This window comes from Loxodonta africana, chromosome 2 (assembly GCF_030014295.1).
Source record: "Loxodonta africana isolate mLoxAfr1 chromosome 2, mLoxAfr1.hap2, whole genome shotgun sequence".
Taxonomy (NCBI): Eukaryota; Metazoa; Chordata; class Mammalia; order Proboscidea; family Elephantidae; genus Loxodonta; species Loxodonta africana.
In genome coordinates, this window is record NC_087343.1 from 136,330,190 (window position 1) to 136,346,253 (window position 16,064).

The following is a 16,064-nucleotide window of genomic DNA, read 5'->3' on the forward strand; positions in this document are numbered from 1 at the left end:
AAAAAGCATCAGATACCTCTCTCAGGAGATTGTTTGGCCACCATCTGTACTGGGAAATTGGCCCGTTTGCTTGGAAGAGGCCCAACCCTGAGTGCATGTCTCTGGGATTGCCAGGCAGTCCCTTTTCTTCTTGTGCGGCATTGGAAGTTTGATACTTAACATGCACACACACTCAACATGCTTCTTGTTTTTTTCATTTATCAACAAATAATGTTTAATAATAGTGTCTTCATCTTGCACTTTGGAAATATGAAGTTTATGAAAGTGAACAAGACACCCCAAAACCTGTGCACCTTTCTGATTTTATAAACTGAGTACTGCTTGACAGTTTCTACTCAACAGTCTGTTGTAAGCAAAGACACTATACTTGCAGTTCTTTAGCAATCGTGTATGTTTTCTAGTTGTCCATTTCCTGAATGTGTCTCCTGGTGAGCTCTTTACTTAGAGGGAGTGGAGGAAAGTCTCCTGTGAGGGAGCCTGTTTACTCCTTTTTCTCCACCATGGACTTTTCTTTCACCTTTCTTTGTTATGGTAGAGGTGCTTTTTGCTCTGTAGCTTTTTATCTGAGAATGGAAAGGTTGAAAGGGAAGTTCAAATTTTTGAAAAAGTGTATTGAACTTTCTTGGCTTCAGGAACTTGGGGGCAAAGTTTACACACATACATGCGCATACACACACATACACACGCACACAGAAAATCTCTGTTCAGGAGGTCTTGGCATGCAGATTAAGTGCTCCTCCAAGGAACTTCTTCCTTTTTAAATGAACCATGCAAACCGTGATTAACAACTGAAAGTGAAGAAAGATGCTTTTCAAGAGCTGCCAGAGTTGGGGGAAATATGCTATATTTATCTGAAAGTCTGAAGGTCTTGGATCTTGGCATTCCTGGGAATTCGTGTTCAAGGATATTGTAATCTATCATGATATTTGCTGTTTTGAGTCATTTATTTCTGCAAACTAGGTTTTTGTTTAGAAATCTAGCCTCCACTTGGCTCAATTCCAGGTACATATTTTTTCATTTGTGAAAGCTCAAGTTGTTTGAAATATTAGACACAGGGTAAGGACTTATTGCTCATCTGTAAAATAACTTATATTTGCTTATTTTTGTAATAATATCTGATAAAATATTTCTATATAGAGGTAGTAATTTTTCAATAGATGATTTCACTTGTCACTTTATTTAGAAGTTCGAGCTCAGTTAATGCCCTCTTCTTGTCTTAGAATGTATGTCACTTCTCCCCTCTTTTGTACATGCTGATTTGCAAGGGTTTATCCTTTTGGGTCACACCTGGGCTCTTTTTCTCATGTGTCTCAATCTTCCCTGGAGCTTCTCCTTTTTGGAGGCTTCTTTCCTTAGCCTACAAACACATACAGCTATCCTTTAATGTCTTGCTCCTTTGATTACTTAAACTTTCTCAAAAGAGAACACTGTATTTTCCTCTTCAAGTTTACCTTAATCCTATGTACTCTGCCTTCAATCTCCACCACTCTGAAAGCTATTGTTCTGAAGGTCACCGATGGCTTCCTGATTGCCAATTCCAATGGACTTATTAAGCTCTGTAACATTTGATGGAAACCCTCCTCTCAAGGTTTGCAAGTCCAGTTTTTTTCTTTTTTTGTCTTGCTATTTTTATGTTCTTTTTCTGTATTCTTTCAAGGCTTCTTTATCTAATCTTCTGTAAATATAGAGCTTCTCTAATTTTCCAAGTTTGTATATTTGGACCCTGTCTTAGTCATCTAGAGCTGCTTTAACAGAAATACCACAAGTGGATGGCTTTAACAAAGAGAAATTTATTTCCTCACAGTCCAGTAGGCTAAAAGTCCAAATTCAGGGCATCAGCTCCAGGGGAAGACATTCTCTCGCTGTCGGCCTTCTCATTAATGTTCCTCCAGACTAGGAGCTTCTTCACACAGGGAGCCCGAGTCCAAAGGACGCACTCTGCTCCCGATGCTTCTTTCTTGGTGGTATAAGGTCCCCAACTCTCTGCTTGCTTCCCTTTCCTTTTATCTCTTGAGAGATAAATGGTGGTGCAGGCCACACCCCAAGGAAACTCCCTTTACATTGGATCAGGGAGGTGACCTGAGTAAGGGTCCTGTTAGAAACCCACCCTAATCCTCTGAACATAAAATTACAATCACAAAATGGAGGACAACCACACAATATTGGGAATTATGGCCTAACCAAGTTGACGGATATTTTTGGGGGGGACAAAATTCAATCCATGACAGACCACTCTCCTCTTTCTCCACCTCTTTCCTTTGCCAGTTCCAGCATCTTCTACAGTTTTGCTTATCATCTCTATATGGAAGACTTCCAGATTCACTCCTCTGATCCTAACTTTCTGAAAGAGACAGACCAGTACTTCCATCAGCTTTCTGGATATTTTCATTTATTCATACACTCCCACATTCATTCGCTTATATCCTTTTACAACTTACTAAGGGACAGGTACTCCTTCTCTAGGACTTGGAGACAGTAGTGACAAAACAAATTCCCTGTCCCACAGAGCTTATATTCTAGTGAAAGAAGAAGAAAGCATCAACAAATAAAAAATGTATCGGGTGCTATAAGGAGAAATAAATCAAGTAACAGCATAAAGAGAGATGGAAAATTTGGAATTGGATGATAACTGAAGTCTCTTTACAAAATGACACTGATCAGAAATCTTGAAGGTGCTTGAAGAAGGCAAAGTGTTCCTACAGAGGCAAAGGCCCTGAGGTACAAAGGAGACAAATTTGACTGAAATATAGGGAGTCCTGCTGGCACAATGGTTAAGAGCCCAGCTGCAAACCAAAAGGACGGCAGTTCGAATCTACCTACTCTGTTGTGTAGGGTCACTATGAGTTGGAATCCACTTCACAGCAACAAGTAAGAGTGAGCAAAAGGTAGTTAGTCTCTCTCTTTCTCTCTCTCTCTCTATAAAACATGTATATGTATGTATATATATGAGGAGCGCTGGTGGCGCAGTAGTTACAGCACTCAGCTGCTAACCGAAAAGTTGGTGGTTTGAACCCATCAGGCACTCTGCAGAATAAAGATGTGGAAGTGTGCTTCCATAAAGATTTACAGCCTTGGAAACCTTATAGGACAGTTCTACCCTGTCCTGTAGGGTCGCTATGAGTCGGAATTGACTCTATGGCAGTGAGTTTATGTATATATGTGTGTGTGTGTGTGTGTGTGTGTAAAACATATATATTGACATCAAAAAGATATCAGGGGCTTAGGTTACTTAGGGCCAAGGTTTTTTACTCCAAATGAGAATGAATACCATCTAAAGATTCTGAGAGAAGTGACATGATCTGACTTTACACTCAAAAAGAAATACTTTGGCTGCTTTGTGGAGAAATGATTACACATGATCAAAGGTGGGAGCAGTAAGACCAGTTAAGAGTGAAATGTGGGATATAATAATGCAAGAAAAGAAGGTGGGTATTTGTACCAGAGTGACAATAATGAAGGTTGTAAGAAGTGGTAGATTCAGGGTCTATTTTGAAGGGAAACCTGATAGGATTTGCTGAAGAATTGGAGTAGGATATGAGAGAAATAGTAATCAAGAACAAATGGGCCTTAGAAACTGATAGAATGGATTATTTCACACAGACGCAGACACACACACACACACCTTGTTATAAAGTGAAACAGATTTTGGGAGTGGTGAAATGAAGACTACGGTTTTGAACATGTTAAATACTAGATATATATTAGACTTCTGATATATATTAGACGTATATCTAATATATATTAGACATATATTAGCAAGTATTTAGATATATTCTTTAAGTCTAGAATTCAAAGCAGGAGTCAACTAATCTACATAAACAGGTGATTTTTTCAACAAAGACATGTCATTTAAATAAAAGTCATTGGACTGGATAAAATTTTTAAGGAGCAAGTAAGAATACAGAAGAGAATAGGTCCAGATGTGAAGATGTAATGTTTAAAGGTCAGGAAGACCTGGGAGAATCAGAAAAGGAGACAGAGATGTAGAGGCCAGTGAGGGAGGAGGAGCACCAGGAGAAAGAGGTGCACTGAGATGAAGAGAAGCAAGTATTTCAGAGTATTTCACTGACAAATTCAGCCAGTGAGCTGAGTAAGAGCAAGGTTGAGAAAAGACTTTTGGATTTAACAACATGTTTGCTTACTTTGGAGCCCTGGTGGCACAGTGGCTAAGAGCGTGGCTGCTATCCAAAATGTTGGCAGTTTGAATCCACCAGCTGCTTCTTAGAAACCCTATGGGGGCAGTTCTAGTCTGTCCTATAGGGTTGCCATGAGTCAGAATCGACTCAATGGCAACGGGTTTGTTTATTCATTTTTTTTGTCTTTTGCTTATTTTGGACATATATCATCAGGAAAAACCAAGCTCTATAAAAGACATCATGGTTAGTAAAGTAGAAGGTCAGTGGAAAAGAGGGAAACCCCCAATGAGATGGATTGACACAACAGCAACAACAATGAACTTACACCAACTATCATGAAAGTGGCACAGGACCAGGCAACATTTCGTTTTGTTATACCTAAGGTCACCACGAGTCAGAACTGACTCAATGGTAGCTAACAATAACAAAAGTACTGGTGACCTCGACGGAGAAAAACTGGTTGGTGTGGTGGTGAACAAAGGCTGACTTGGCAGGGATTAAGGGTGAACAGAAGAAGTGGAGGCAGAAAGTAGTTGAAATTTTTCTAGAAGTGTTGTTGTAAAAGACAGCTGGTGTTTGATGGAAGGAATGTGGGTTTAATAGGTGTAATGTCCTTGTGTTCTGGAGTATGTGGGAGGATTGGGATTCAGCACATGGTAGGAGATTGGCCTCAGGAGGCAGCATGGATGCTTCAACCATTGTAGTAGAATAGAGAGCCCAATATGTGAAAACAGATGTAATCTGATTAATTCAGTGACTAGAAAGTGTGCAGTTCACATGTGATTATTTCCAATTTCTCAGTGAAATAAGATTTTCAACTGATAGTGGGGGGTGCTGCAGGGATTTGGATTTGAGGATAGATGAGAATGTATACAGCTAACCAAAAGGTCAGCTGTTCGAAACTACCAGCAGCTCCTCAGGAGAAAGATGTGGTCGTTTGCTTCTGCAGAGATTTACAGCCCCCGAAACTCTATGGGGTTGCTGCGAGTTGGAATTGACTCCATGGCAGTGGGTTGAAAATGTGTAAAATAGTTGTGTTGTTGTTGTTAGTCAATGTTGAATCAATTCCAACTCACGGCAATCCCATGTGTGCTGAGTAGAACTGCTTAGTAGGGTTTTTCAAGACTGTGAACTTTCAGGAGTAGATCACCAGGCCTGACTTCTAAGGTGCCTCTGGGTGTGTTTGAACCGCCAACCTTTCAGCTAGTATTCGAGAACTTAACTGTTTGTGTCACAAAGGGACTCTAGGATAGGGCTATTAAACTTCTTTTTGACAGCAACACAGAATAAGAAATATCTCTACCCAGGATGTAAATACATCCATACACACATACACACACAATGGAAACAACAGTTTCAAGAGACAATACCGTATTTCACATGTCATGCTCTGATATTTTCACTTCTGTTAACAAAAGGCAGATAGTGACTCAGTAAATAATTTCATGACACTCTAATGGGCTACAAATTGCAGTTTGAAAAACACTTATGTAGAAGAATTGAAAAGGAAATTTTCTGATGTAGTTGGACCCCTGGGTATCAAAATTGGCCCACTTAAGGACAGAATTTAAAGTGAGATTGATCAGCATAATGAAAAACAAAATCATTATGTGCTCTCCACCCCCAATTATTGCTCCTGCTAAGATCCTTATTTATTCTCAAATCCCCTATTCTCCGGGTCACTCAGATTTGATGCCCATCAACTTTACTCCCCTGCCCCATTTCTGTAACTCCCTCCATCCAGTCAGTTACAAAATTAAAAAAAAAAAAAAAATTCTGCCTCTAAACTCTCAATACCATCTCTGTTTTTATTTTCAGATTCATCACTTAGTTTGTTTCAAAACCACACTTCCTATGGGTTGCTCCTAGTCACTACCTGAATGCTGGAAAGGTACTTGGGCAGCCCCATTTCTGGGAGACTTCCTCTGACAAGCAACTTTGGCTGAAGGTCTCAACAGAAGCTTTACAGAACTTTCCTTAGAACTATCCACAACTTTCCTTCCTTCCTTCCCTAGGGGCCAGACTTGTATGGGGTCTCACTGCTCTCCTTGCTTCTCCTAGATTTTTCCCCACTTGCTTTTGGAGGCTTTTCTGTTCTTCCTTACAAAGTCCTTGCACATCTAATCCCACCTTGGTCTTTGCTTCTCTGGGGACCTAAACCAACAGTTGTTTGATTTCAGATTTTTATTCTCTACAACCGGATTAAGATTCTTACTCTTCAACTCTTCTCACAGCATTCCTCTATTGAGAGCCCCTGAAAGGCACTGCTGTTGCCCACTGAATTAAACACAAGCCCCTCCTACTCACCGCTACTTGATACCCCCAAGCTAGCTTTCCAAACACCATCCAGTGCTCTAGTCTAGCCCAATGTCTGCTCACCAAATATTCTCCCACTCATCTCTCCCCTACCTCCTCTAAGGAAAACATCTGCCCAACTGGATGCATCGTCTTTCTGGAGCCTTTCTTGACTTTTCCACCCCAGTGTTCTTTCTCCAGAACTGCCCCAGAGAGTTTCCAAGGAGCACCTGGTGGATTTCAACTGTCGACCTTTTGGTTAGCAGCTGTAGCACTTAACCACTATGGCACCAGGGTTTCCTTACAGGTCATAGAAAGATGTTTTCTGCAGTGTATTCACTCTTCTTGGTATGCTAAAAGGGAGGCTGAAGTGTATAGAATCAGGTATCCAGACCTTAGTTATTCTAATATCATCATTAAAAAAAAAACAAAAACAGAGATTGAATATGTTTGAGAAACACCAAGCTACACAAAAATGGGATAATCCCAAGGTTTTTTTTTGTTTGTTTGTCATTTGTTTTTAATTGCAAAACTTCCCACAGCCCTTAAAATGCCAATACACATTGTGACTTTTCAAGGCCAGAGTTTATACCTTAGGTAGCTTGTCCCAAATTTATTACAAAATCGTTTTAAAAACAGATCATCTCTGGATATTAATGTTTCTTGCAATACACTTTGGGAAAGGTAAAAGTTGTTAATGAATTTTGTATGTATAATTTTTGTAGTGCTATATATATTCTTCATCTTGTTATAGTTATTTGTATATTTATCTTACACATTTTCTCATTTCAGCCTTGAGCGTAAGGTTTTGAAGATTATAGGCAAATGCAGTTTCATGGTCTGAAATAATTGTTATCTACCGAAAGTTAGTTTGCATCTGCTTTTCAGTATTTTACTCATTTATTTTTTTGCAGCTCTTTTTATTCCGTATTATCCTGAGCTACCTTTTAGGCTGAGTAAACAAGTATCTTGATACTGGCCAAAAAGACGCTGTGAACATGGTGCTAAACACATTTTCTGTATAAATCACTTTATTGAGGACCGGTTTAACGAGAGAAGAATATAAGGTGGAGGTTTCAGTTCAGTGTATTTAAAGGACAAGTAAGCAAGAGCAGCTAACTCTGGGTCCTGGAACCCACTGGGCGGTGAGGAAGGCAGCTGTGGCTTAGTTCTGCTTGTTTTCGTTTCCAAGAGTGTGTTTGTCAAAAAGGTACTCCGCCAGACCAGAATCTGGAGCTCCCATCTTAACCAAATTGTGTACGTGGTCGCCTAGTTCTTTAATTGACTTCACTTGCTCATTCAGATAATTAGTTTCCAGAAAGTCACACAAGTGGGGGTCACCTTTGTCTGAGGCCAGAGCGTGCAATTCCAACAACGACTGGTTTACGTTTTTTTCCAAGAGCAGAGCATGCTCCATGGCTTTCAGCCCGCTTTCCCAGTCATCCAGGTCGGGTTTCTTGATGTCCTGCAGGCAGATCCGGCCTCCCCGCTGGTTCTGCAGCCGCATTAGCTTCTCCGCATGTTCTGTTTCCTCCCGGGACAGGTGAAGAAAATACCTGGCGAAGTTGTTCAGGGCCACGTCATCCCGGGAGAAGTAATAGGCCATGGACAAGTACACGTAGGACGCATAGAGCTCGAGGTTGATCTGGCGGTTGATGGCGGCCTCCGAGTCTGGATGGTAGTTCTGGCGCACCCGGGACGGAGTGGCGAGCCCTGGGGGATCCCAGGGGAAGGCGCAGGCGGCCAGCAGGCGGTGGGGGGCATCTGGCCAGTGACCCGAAGGGCGCCCGGGGGCCCAGCGCAGAGGGCGAGCGAAGCTGTGGCGCGCTCGACGTAGCGACACGAGCGAGGCGTTGATGTTCTTCGAAAGGAACAAGAAACAGGACAGCATGGCTTCTCCGCTTTGGGGAAACTGACCCCAGACCGGCCGTCATGCGATCAGACAGGCACCAAGGAGCGTCGGGCCGGAATCGCAGCGCTGCCCTAGGCAACGGCATCTGCGTCACACGCCCCTTTTCTTCCACGTGAGGCAAGAGGTTCCAGCTTGGGGGGCGGGTGGGGAAAGCGCTCCTGATGCGGTTAGGACAGGCATGGGACCTGGTCTCAGAAAAGCCAATACAGACAGGTGAAAGTTACACACATCTTCACTGATCTAAACGTTCGTTGCCCACTTTGACGCAAGATGTCTGGTCTTAGGCGTCTGTAGTGTCTTATTTCACCTCAGTTAAAAGTGCTGTCAGGATACTAGTCACCGTAACTTGCCAAAGAAAGGACCTATCTGTACTTGCCCTCCTATTCTGAGCTTTTTCTGTCCAAAGACCAACAGGTTAGGGAAGGCCAATAAGTAAAATGGGGTAAAAAAAAAAAAAAAAAAAAGACACCATCTATTCTGTGAGAGTAAAGGTCCGCATCCAAAGTGGAGGTTTATAGATTGATTTCCTGATTATTTTAATAAATTTAAGGTTGGAAATAATTGCCAGTATAGTGGACAAACTCTTTAGAACCTGCAACAAGACAGCGCTTTCTTTTAAAACACATCTTTTATTTTTAAATATAATATTTATCTTTGTTGTAAAGAAATCAGATACTGTAGAAAAGTAGGAAGACTATGTACACTATCTTTGAACTTATGTTACTTTCTGCTAATTCAAAAATACATATTTTTAAAAAATGTATTTTTAAAATTTAAAATAACATATGTAGTCTTAATATACATAATTGCTGTAGGGTATTGAGAAAATTGCAGTTCAGCTCACAGGAAAAAAATTAAAACATCCCTAATTTTTCATCTATTAAAATGCTGATGGCAGTTCTCACAGTTAAAAAAATGGAGATGCACAAAACTAGATATATACATTTTTAACAGCTTTGTAGAGGTATAATTGACATGCAATAAACTGCAGATACTTAAAATGTGCAATTTGATGCATTTTGATTTATGCATACACCTGTGAAACCATCATCAAAATCATCATAATGCACGTACACATTGTCCCCTCATGTTTCCTCATACCGCTTTGAAACCTCTTTCTTCTGCCTCTCCCTGACACATCCCATCCCAGGCAACCACTGAGCTGCTTTTCCTCACTTAGATTAGTTTGTATTTTCTGGACTTTCATATAAATAAAATCATACAGTATGCATTACTCCATTTGCCTGGCTTCTTTCGTTCAGCATAGTTATTTTGGGATCTGTCCGTGTTGCAGCTTGTATCAACAATCAATAGCTCATTCCTTTTTATTGCTGAGTGGTATCCCGTTATATGGATGGACCACAATTTATCCTTTCACCTGTTGATGGGCATTTTGATTATTTCTAGTTTTGGGCTATTAAAATAAAGCTGTGTAAACATTCCTGAAAAAAATGTTTGTGTGGACATATGAACTAATTTCCCCTGGGTAAATACCTTATAGTGGAATGACTGGATGTATGTACTAGCTATATGTTTAACTTAAAAAATCCAAACTGTTTTTCAAAGTGCTCATGCCATACCATTTTACATTCTCATTAGCAATGTTAAGAGTTCAAGTTACCTCAGATTCTCACCAACACATGGTATTATCAGTCCTTTAAATTTTGTTGTTGTTAGAGGGCCCTGGTGAAACAGTGGTTAAGTGCTTCGCTGCTATCCTAAAGGTCTGTGGATTGAACTCACTAGTCCCTCTGAGGAAGGAGGATGTGTCAATCTGTTTGCCTAAAGATTACAGCCTTGGAAGCATTACGTGCAGTTCTTCCCTGTTATATAGGGTCCTTATGAGTCAGAATCAACTTGATGGCAGTGGGTTTGGTTTTCTGGGTTTTGTTGCTGTTAGGTGCCTTTGAGTTGGTTCCTACTCATAGCGACGCCATGTACAACAGAAGGAAACGCTTCCTGGTCCTGCGCCATCCTTATAGTCATTGCTGTTTGAGCCTGTTGTTGAAGCCACTGTGTCAATTCATTTTGTTGCGGGTCTTGCTCTTTTTTGCTGACCTACTTTGCCAAGCATAATATCCTTCTCCAGAATAAAATATCCTCCTGATAACATGTCCAAAGTAAATGGGATGAAACCTCACCATCCTTGCTTCTAAGGAGCACTCTGGCTGTCCTTGCTCCACATCAGATTTGTTCCATTTCTGGTGGTCTATGATATTCAATATTTTTCGCCAACACCATAATTCAAAGGCATCAGTTCTTCTTTGATCTTCCTTAGTCATAGTCCAGCTTTTGTATGCATATGAGGCAATTGAAAAGACCATGGCTTGTGTCAGGCACACCTTAGTCCTCAAAGTGACATCTTTGCTTTTTAACACTTTACTCTTTAATAGTTGCTATTTAACCTACACATATTTTCCACCCCTGGAGGTATACTGCCAGGCATTTGAGCTATTTTGGTATGTTCTAGCCAAGTGGCAGATACTTGTACAACAGCCTAAAAAACAAGGAAGTTGGTCAGCACCATCTTTGAGTGTTGAGAGCTATTCTTAGGAGGGGATACTTCCCAGAGGAGTTGATTGTGTGAAATTTTGTGTCTTTCGGTTTCTGTACAGTTAAATAAGGCTTGCAAGTATTTTTACTATTTCCCTTGTGTTATTGAGAAGGTACCGTACCTGGCATTTGGAAGTATTCAAGTAAATGAGTTATTTTCGGGGTGAAAACATTTTGTGTACGGTTGTCTCGATGTACTTCATAGAACATAGTACTGATATACCCCGCTTGCAGTTGGCACCCATTTTTTTCAAATAATTAAAAAAAACAACAAATAATGATTCAGCATCCATTCCATTAGTGAAAAAACATGGCATTGGCAAAAAAATCCAAAATAATAGTAATAACAATTCACCTATGAAAGATTAAAGAGATCTTTTGCAACAGATTTACCCAGTGAAATACGTCATTTGGTTTCTTGACTGCTGCTTCCAAGGGAGCCGTGGTGACTCTGTGGTGAAAGTGCTTGGCTGCTAATCAAAAGGCCAGTGGTTCAAACCCCCCAGCTGCTCCACGGGAGAAAGATGTTGCAGTCTGCTTCCACGAAGATTTACAGCCTTGGAAACCCTATGAAGCAGCTCTACTCTGTCCCATAGGGTCACTATGATTCGGGATCTGCTCGAAGGCAGTGGGTTCGGAATGAGCGTCCATGGATTGTGGATCCAGTTAAAGTGGAATCCTTGACAACTTCAATATATTCTCCACTTATCATGGTGTTGCTTATTGGTCCAATTATGGGGATTTTTTTTTCTTTTAAATGTTGTGTAATCCATACTAAAGGCTGTAGTCATTGATTTTCATCACTAAGGCATCGAGTCCTCTTCACTTTCATCATGCATAAGTTGTTCTTGTTATGTGCCCCCGAGTTCATTCTGACTCATAGAGATCCCATGTACAACAGAACAAAACACTGCCCAGTTCTGCTGGGTAGAGTTGACGTTTTCACAATGTTGAGTCTTCATATCTATAAGCACGGTATGATTTTTCCATTCATGTAGGTCTCTCTTGGTTTATTGCATTAGGGTTTTTTAATTTCCTTTGTATAGGTCTTTTACGTCCCTGGTTAGATTTATTCCTAAATATTTCATCTTTTTGAGGGATATTGTAAATGATATTATTTTCTTGATTTTCTTTTTGAAATTCTCTTTGTTGATGTATAGGAATCCAACTGATTTTTTTATGCTTGCCTTGTTAACCTGCTACTCTGCTGAATCTATTAGTTCCAGTAGTTTTCTTATGGAATCTTTGGGGTTCTCTATGTGTAAGATCATATCATCTGCAAATAGGGTTAGTTTTACTTCTTCCTTTCCAGTTTGGATGCCCTTTATTTCTTTTTCTTGCCTTATTGTTCTAGCTAGGACTTCCAGCACAGTGTTAAATAGGAGTGATGATAAATGGCATCCTTATCTTGTTCCTGTTCTCAGGTGGATGCTTTCATTCTCTCTCTGTTGAGAGTGATGTTGGGGCTTGGTTTTGTATACATGTTCCTTATTATGTTAAGGAATTTCCCTTCTATGACTATTGTGTTGACAGTTTTTATCAGGAATGAGTGTTAGACTTTATCAAATGCCTTTTGTGCATCTAGTGACATAATCATGTGATTTTTTTGTTATCCTATTTGTGTGATGGATTATGTTGATTAGATTTCTAATGTGGAGGCATTCTTGCATACCTGGTATGAATTCCATTTGATCAGGGTGTGTTATTTTTTTTGATATGATGCTGAATTCTATTGGCTAGAATTTTGTTGAGTATTTTTGCATCTATGTTCATCAGAGATGTTGGTCTGTAATTTTCTTTTATTGTGGTGTCTTTGCTGGCTTTGGTATCAGGGTTACGCTGGCTTCATAGAGTGAATTTGGGAGAATTCCTTCCTTTTCTATGCTCTGAAATATTTTGAGTAGCAGTGGTGCGAGCTCTTTTCTGAATGTTTTTTAGAATTCTCCAATAAAGCTGTTTGGGCCAGGGTTTTTTTTTTTTTTTTTTTTAAGAGTTTTCTTATTACCTCTTCAATCTCTTCTCTTAGTATAGGTCTCTTTAGATTTTCTATCTCAGTTTGTGTTAGTTTAGGTAGGTAGTGTGTTTTTAGAAATTTGTCCATTTCCTCTAGTTTCTCAAATTTATTGGAGTACAGTTTTTCACAGTAGTGTGTTATAAGCCTTTTAATTTCACTTAGAACTGTTGTAATGTCCGATATCTCGTTTTTATATGGGTTATTTGCTTCTGCTTTCTGCTCCTGTTTTTCTTTTGTCAGTTCATCCAGTGGTTTGTTGATCTTTTCAAAGAGCCATCTTTTGGTATTGCTGATTCTTTCTAGTTTATTTTTCTGTTTCCTATTTCTTTAATTTCTACTCTTTATTATTTCCTTTCTTCTGGTGGCTGTGGGCTTTTTTTTTTACTGTTCTAATTGTGTTTCTTTGAGTTGTAGGGCTGATGTTTTGATTTTAGTCTGTTCATTTTTTTTGTTTGTTTTTTATTGTGCTGTAAGTGAAAGTTTACAAATCAAGTCAGTGTCTCATATAAAAAATTACATACACCTTGCTATATAGTCCTAGTTGCTCTCTCCCTAATGAGACAGCGTACTTCTTCCCTCCAGTCTCTCTTTTCGTGTCTATTTGGCCAGCTTCTGACCCCCTCTGCCTTTGCATCTCTCCTCCAGACAGGAGCTGCCCACATAGTCTTATATGTCTACTCGATCCAAGAAGCTCACTCTTCACCAGTATCATTTTCTATCCCATAGTCCAGTCCAATCCCTGTCTGAAGAGTTGTCTTTGGGAATATTTCCTGTCTTGGGCTAACAGAAGGTCTCAGGACCATGACCTCTGGGGTCCCTCTACTCTCAGTCAGACCATTAAGTCTGGTCTTCTTATGAGAATTTGGGGTCTGCATTCCACTGCTCTCCTGCTTCCTTAGGGGTTCTCTGTTAGTTCCCTGTCAGGACAGTCACTGGTTGTAGCTGGGCACCATCTAGTTCTTCTGGGCTCAGGCCGATGTAGTCTCTAGTTTATATGGCCCTTTCTTTCTCTTGGGCTGATAATTACCTTGTGTCTTTGGTGTTCTTCATTCTGCTTTGTTTCAGGTAGGTTGAGACCAGTTGATGCATGTTAGATGGCTGCTTGCTAGTGTTTAAGATCCCAGATACCACTCTCCAAAGTAGGATGCAGAATGTTTTCTAATAGATTTTATTATGCCAATTGACTTAGAAAACTTAGATGTCCCCTGAAATCATGGTCCCCAAACCCCCACCCCTGCTACACTGGCCTTTGAAGCATTCAGTTTATTCAGGAAACTTCTTTGCTTTTGGTTTAGCCCAGTTGTGCTGACCTATCCTGTATTGTGTGTTGTCTTTCCCTTCACCTAAAATAGCTCTTCTTTACTATCTAATTAGTGAAAGCCCCTCTCCCTTCCTCACTTCCCAGTCTCCTAACCATAAAAGAATATTTACTTCTCTATTTAAACTATTTTTTGAGTTCTTATAATAGTGGTCTCATACAATATTTATCCTTTTGCAGCTGACTAATTTCACTCAGCCCAATACCTTCCAGATTCCTCCAAGTTATGAAATGTTTTACGAATTCTTCATTGTTCTTTATCAATGCGTAGTATTCCATTGTATGAATATACCATAATTTATTTATCCATTCATCTGTTGATAGGCACCTTGGTTGCTTCCATCTTTTTGCTGTTGTAAACAGTGCTGCAATGAACATGGGTGTGCATATATCTGTTCCAGTAAAGGCTCTTATTTCTATAGGATATATTCCAAGGAGTGGGATTTCTGGATCATATGGTAGTTCTATTTCTAGCTTTTGAAGGAAGCGCCAAATTGATTTCCAAAGTGGTTGTACCGTTTTACATTCCCACCAGCAGTGTATAAGTGTTCCAATCTCTCCACAACCTCTCCAACATTTATTGTTTTGTGTTTTTTGGATTAATGCCAGCCTTGTTGGAGTGAGATGAAATCTCATTGTAGTTTTGATTTGTATTTCTCTAATGGCTAATGATAGTAAGCATTTCCTCATGTATCTGTTAGCTACCTGAATGTCTTCTTTAGTGAAGTGTCTGTTCATATCCTTTGCCCATTTTTTAATTGGGTTGTCTTTTTGTAGTTGAGTTCTTGCAGTATCATGTAGATTTTAGAGATCAGATGCTGATCAGAAATGTTATACCTAAAAACTTTTTCCCAGTCTGTAGGTAATATTTTTACTTTTTTGGTGAAGTCTTTGGATGAGCACAGGTGTTTGATTTTGTAGGAGGTCCCAGTTGTCTAGTTTCTTTTCTGCATTGTTAGTAATGTTTTATATACTGTTTATGCCATGTATTAGTGCTCCTAGCATTGTCCCTATTTTTTCTTCCATGATCTTTATCATTTTAGATTTTTTATTTAGGTCTTTGATCCATTTTGAGTTCATTTTTGTGCATAGTGTGAGGTATGGGTCTTGTTTCATTTTTTTGCAGATGGATATCCAGTTATGCCAGCACCATTTGTTAAAGAGACTAACTTTTCCCCATTTAACTGACTTTGGGCCGTTGTCAAATATCAGCTGCTTATATGTGGATAGATTTCTGTCTGGATTCTCAATCCTGTTCCATTGGTCTATGTATCTCTTATTGTATCAGCAACAGGCTGTTCAGACTACTGTGGCTGTTTAGTAGGTTCTAAAATCAGGTAGAGTGAGGCCTCCCACTTTGTTCTTCTTTTTCAGTAATGCTTTACTTATCTGGGGCCTCTTTCCTTTCCATATGAAGTTGGTGATTTGTTTCTCAATTTCATTAAAAAATGTTGTTGGAATTTGGATCAGAATTGCATTGTATGTATAGATAACTTTTGGTAGAATAGACATTTTTACAATGTTAAATCTTCCTATCCATGATCAAGGTATATTTTTCCACTTATGTGGTTCTGTTTTGGTTTCTTGCAGTAGTGTCTTGTAGTTTTCTTTGTACAGGTCTTTTACATCTCTGGTAAGATTTATTCCTAAGTATTTTATCTTCTTGGGGGCTACTGTAAATGATATCGATTTGGTGATTTCCTCTTCAATGTTCTTTTTGTTAGTGTACAGGAATCCAACTGATTTTTGTATGTTTATCTTCTATCCTGATACTGTGCTGAACTCTTCTATTTCCTTCAGTAGTTTTCTTTAGGGTTTCCTGTGTGTAAGATCATG

At 39.6% G+C, this 16,064-nt stretch overlaps 1 protein-coding gene across 1 annotated transcript; it reads right to left on the bottom strand.

Moving 5' to 3' along the window:
- Positions 1-7,562: 7,562 nt before the first annotated feature.
- Positions 7,563-8,322, bottom strand: FTMT (ferritin mitochondrial). Its single transcript, XM_003404479.3, has one exon. The coding sequence runs from the start codon at positions 8,320-8,322 to the stop codon at positions 7,597-7,599; it is 726 nt and encodes a 241-aa protein (XP_003404527.1). The 3' UTR covers positions 7,563-7,596.
- Between the last annotated feature and the right edge of the window lie 7,742 nt (positions 8,323-16,064).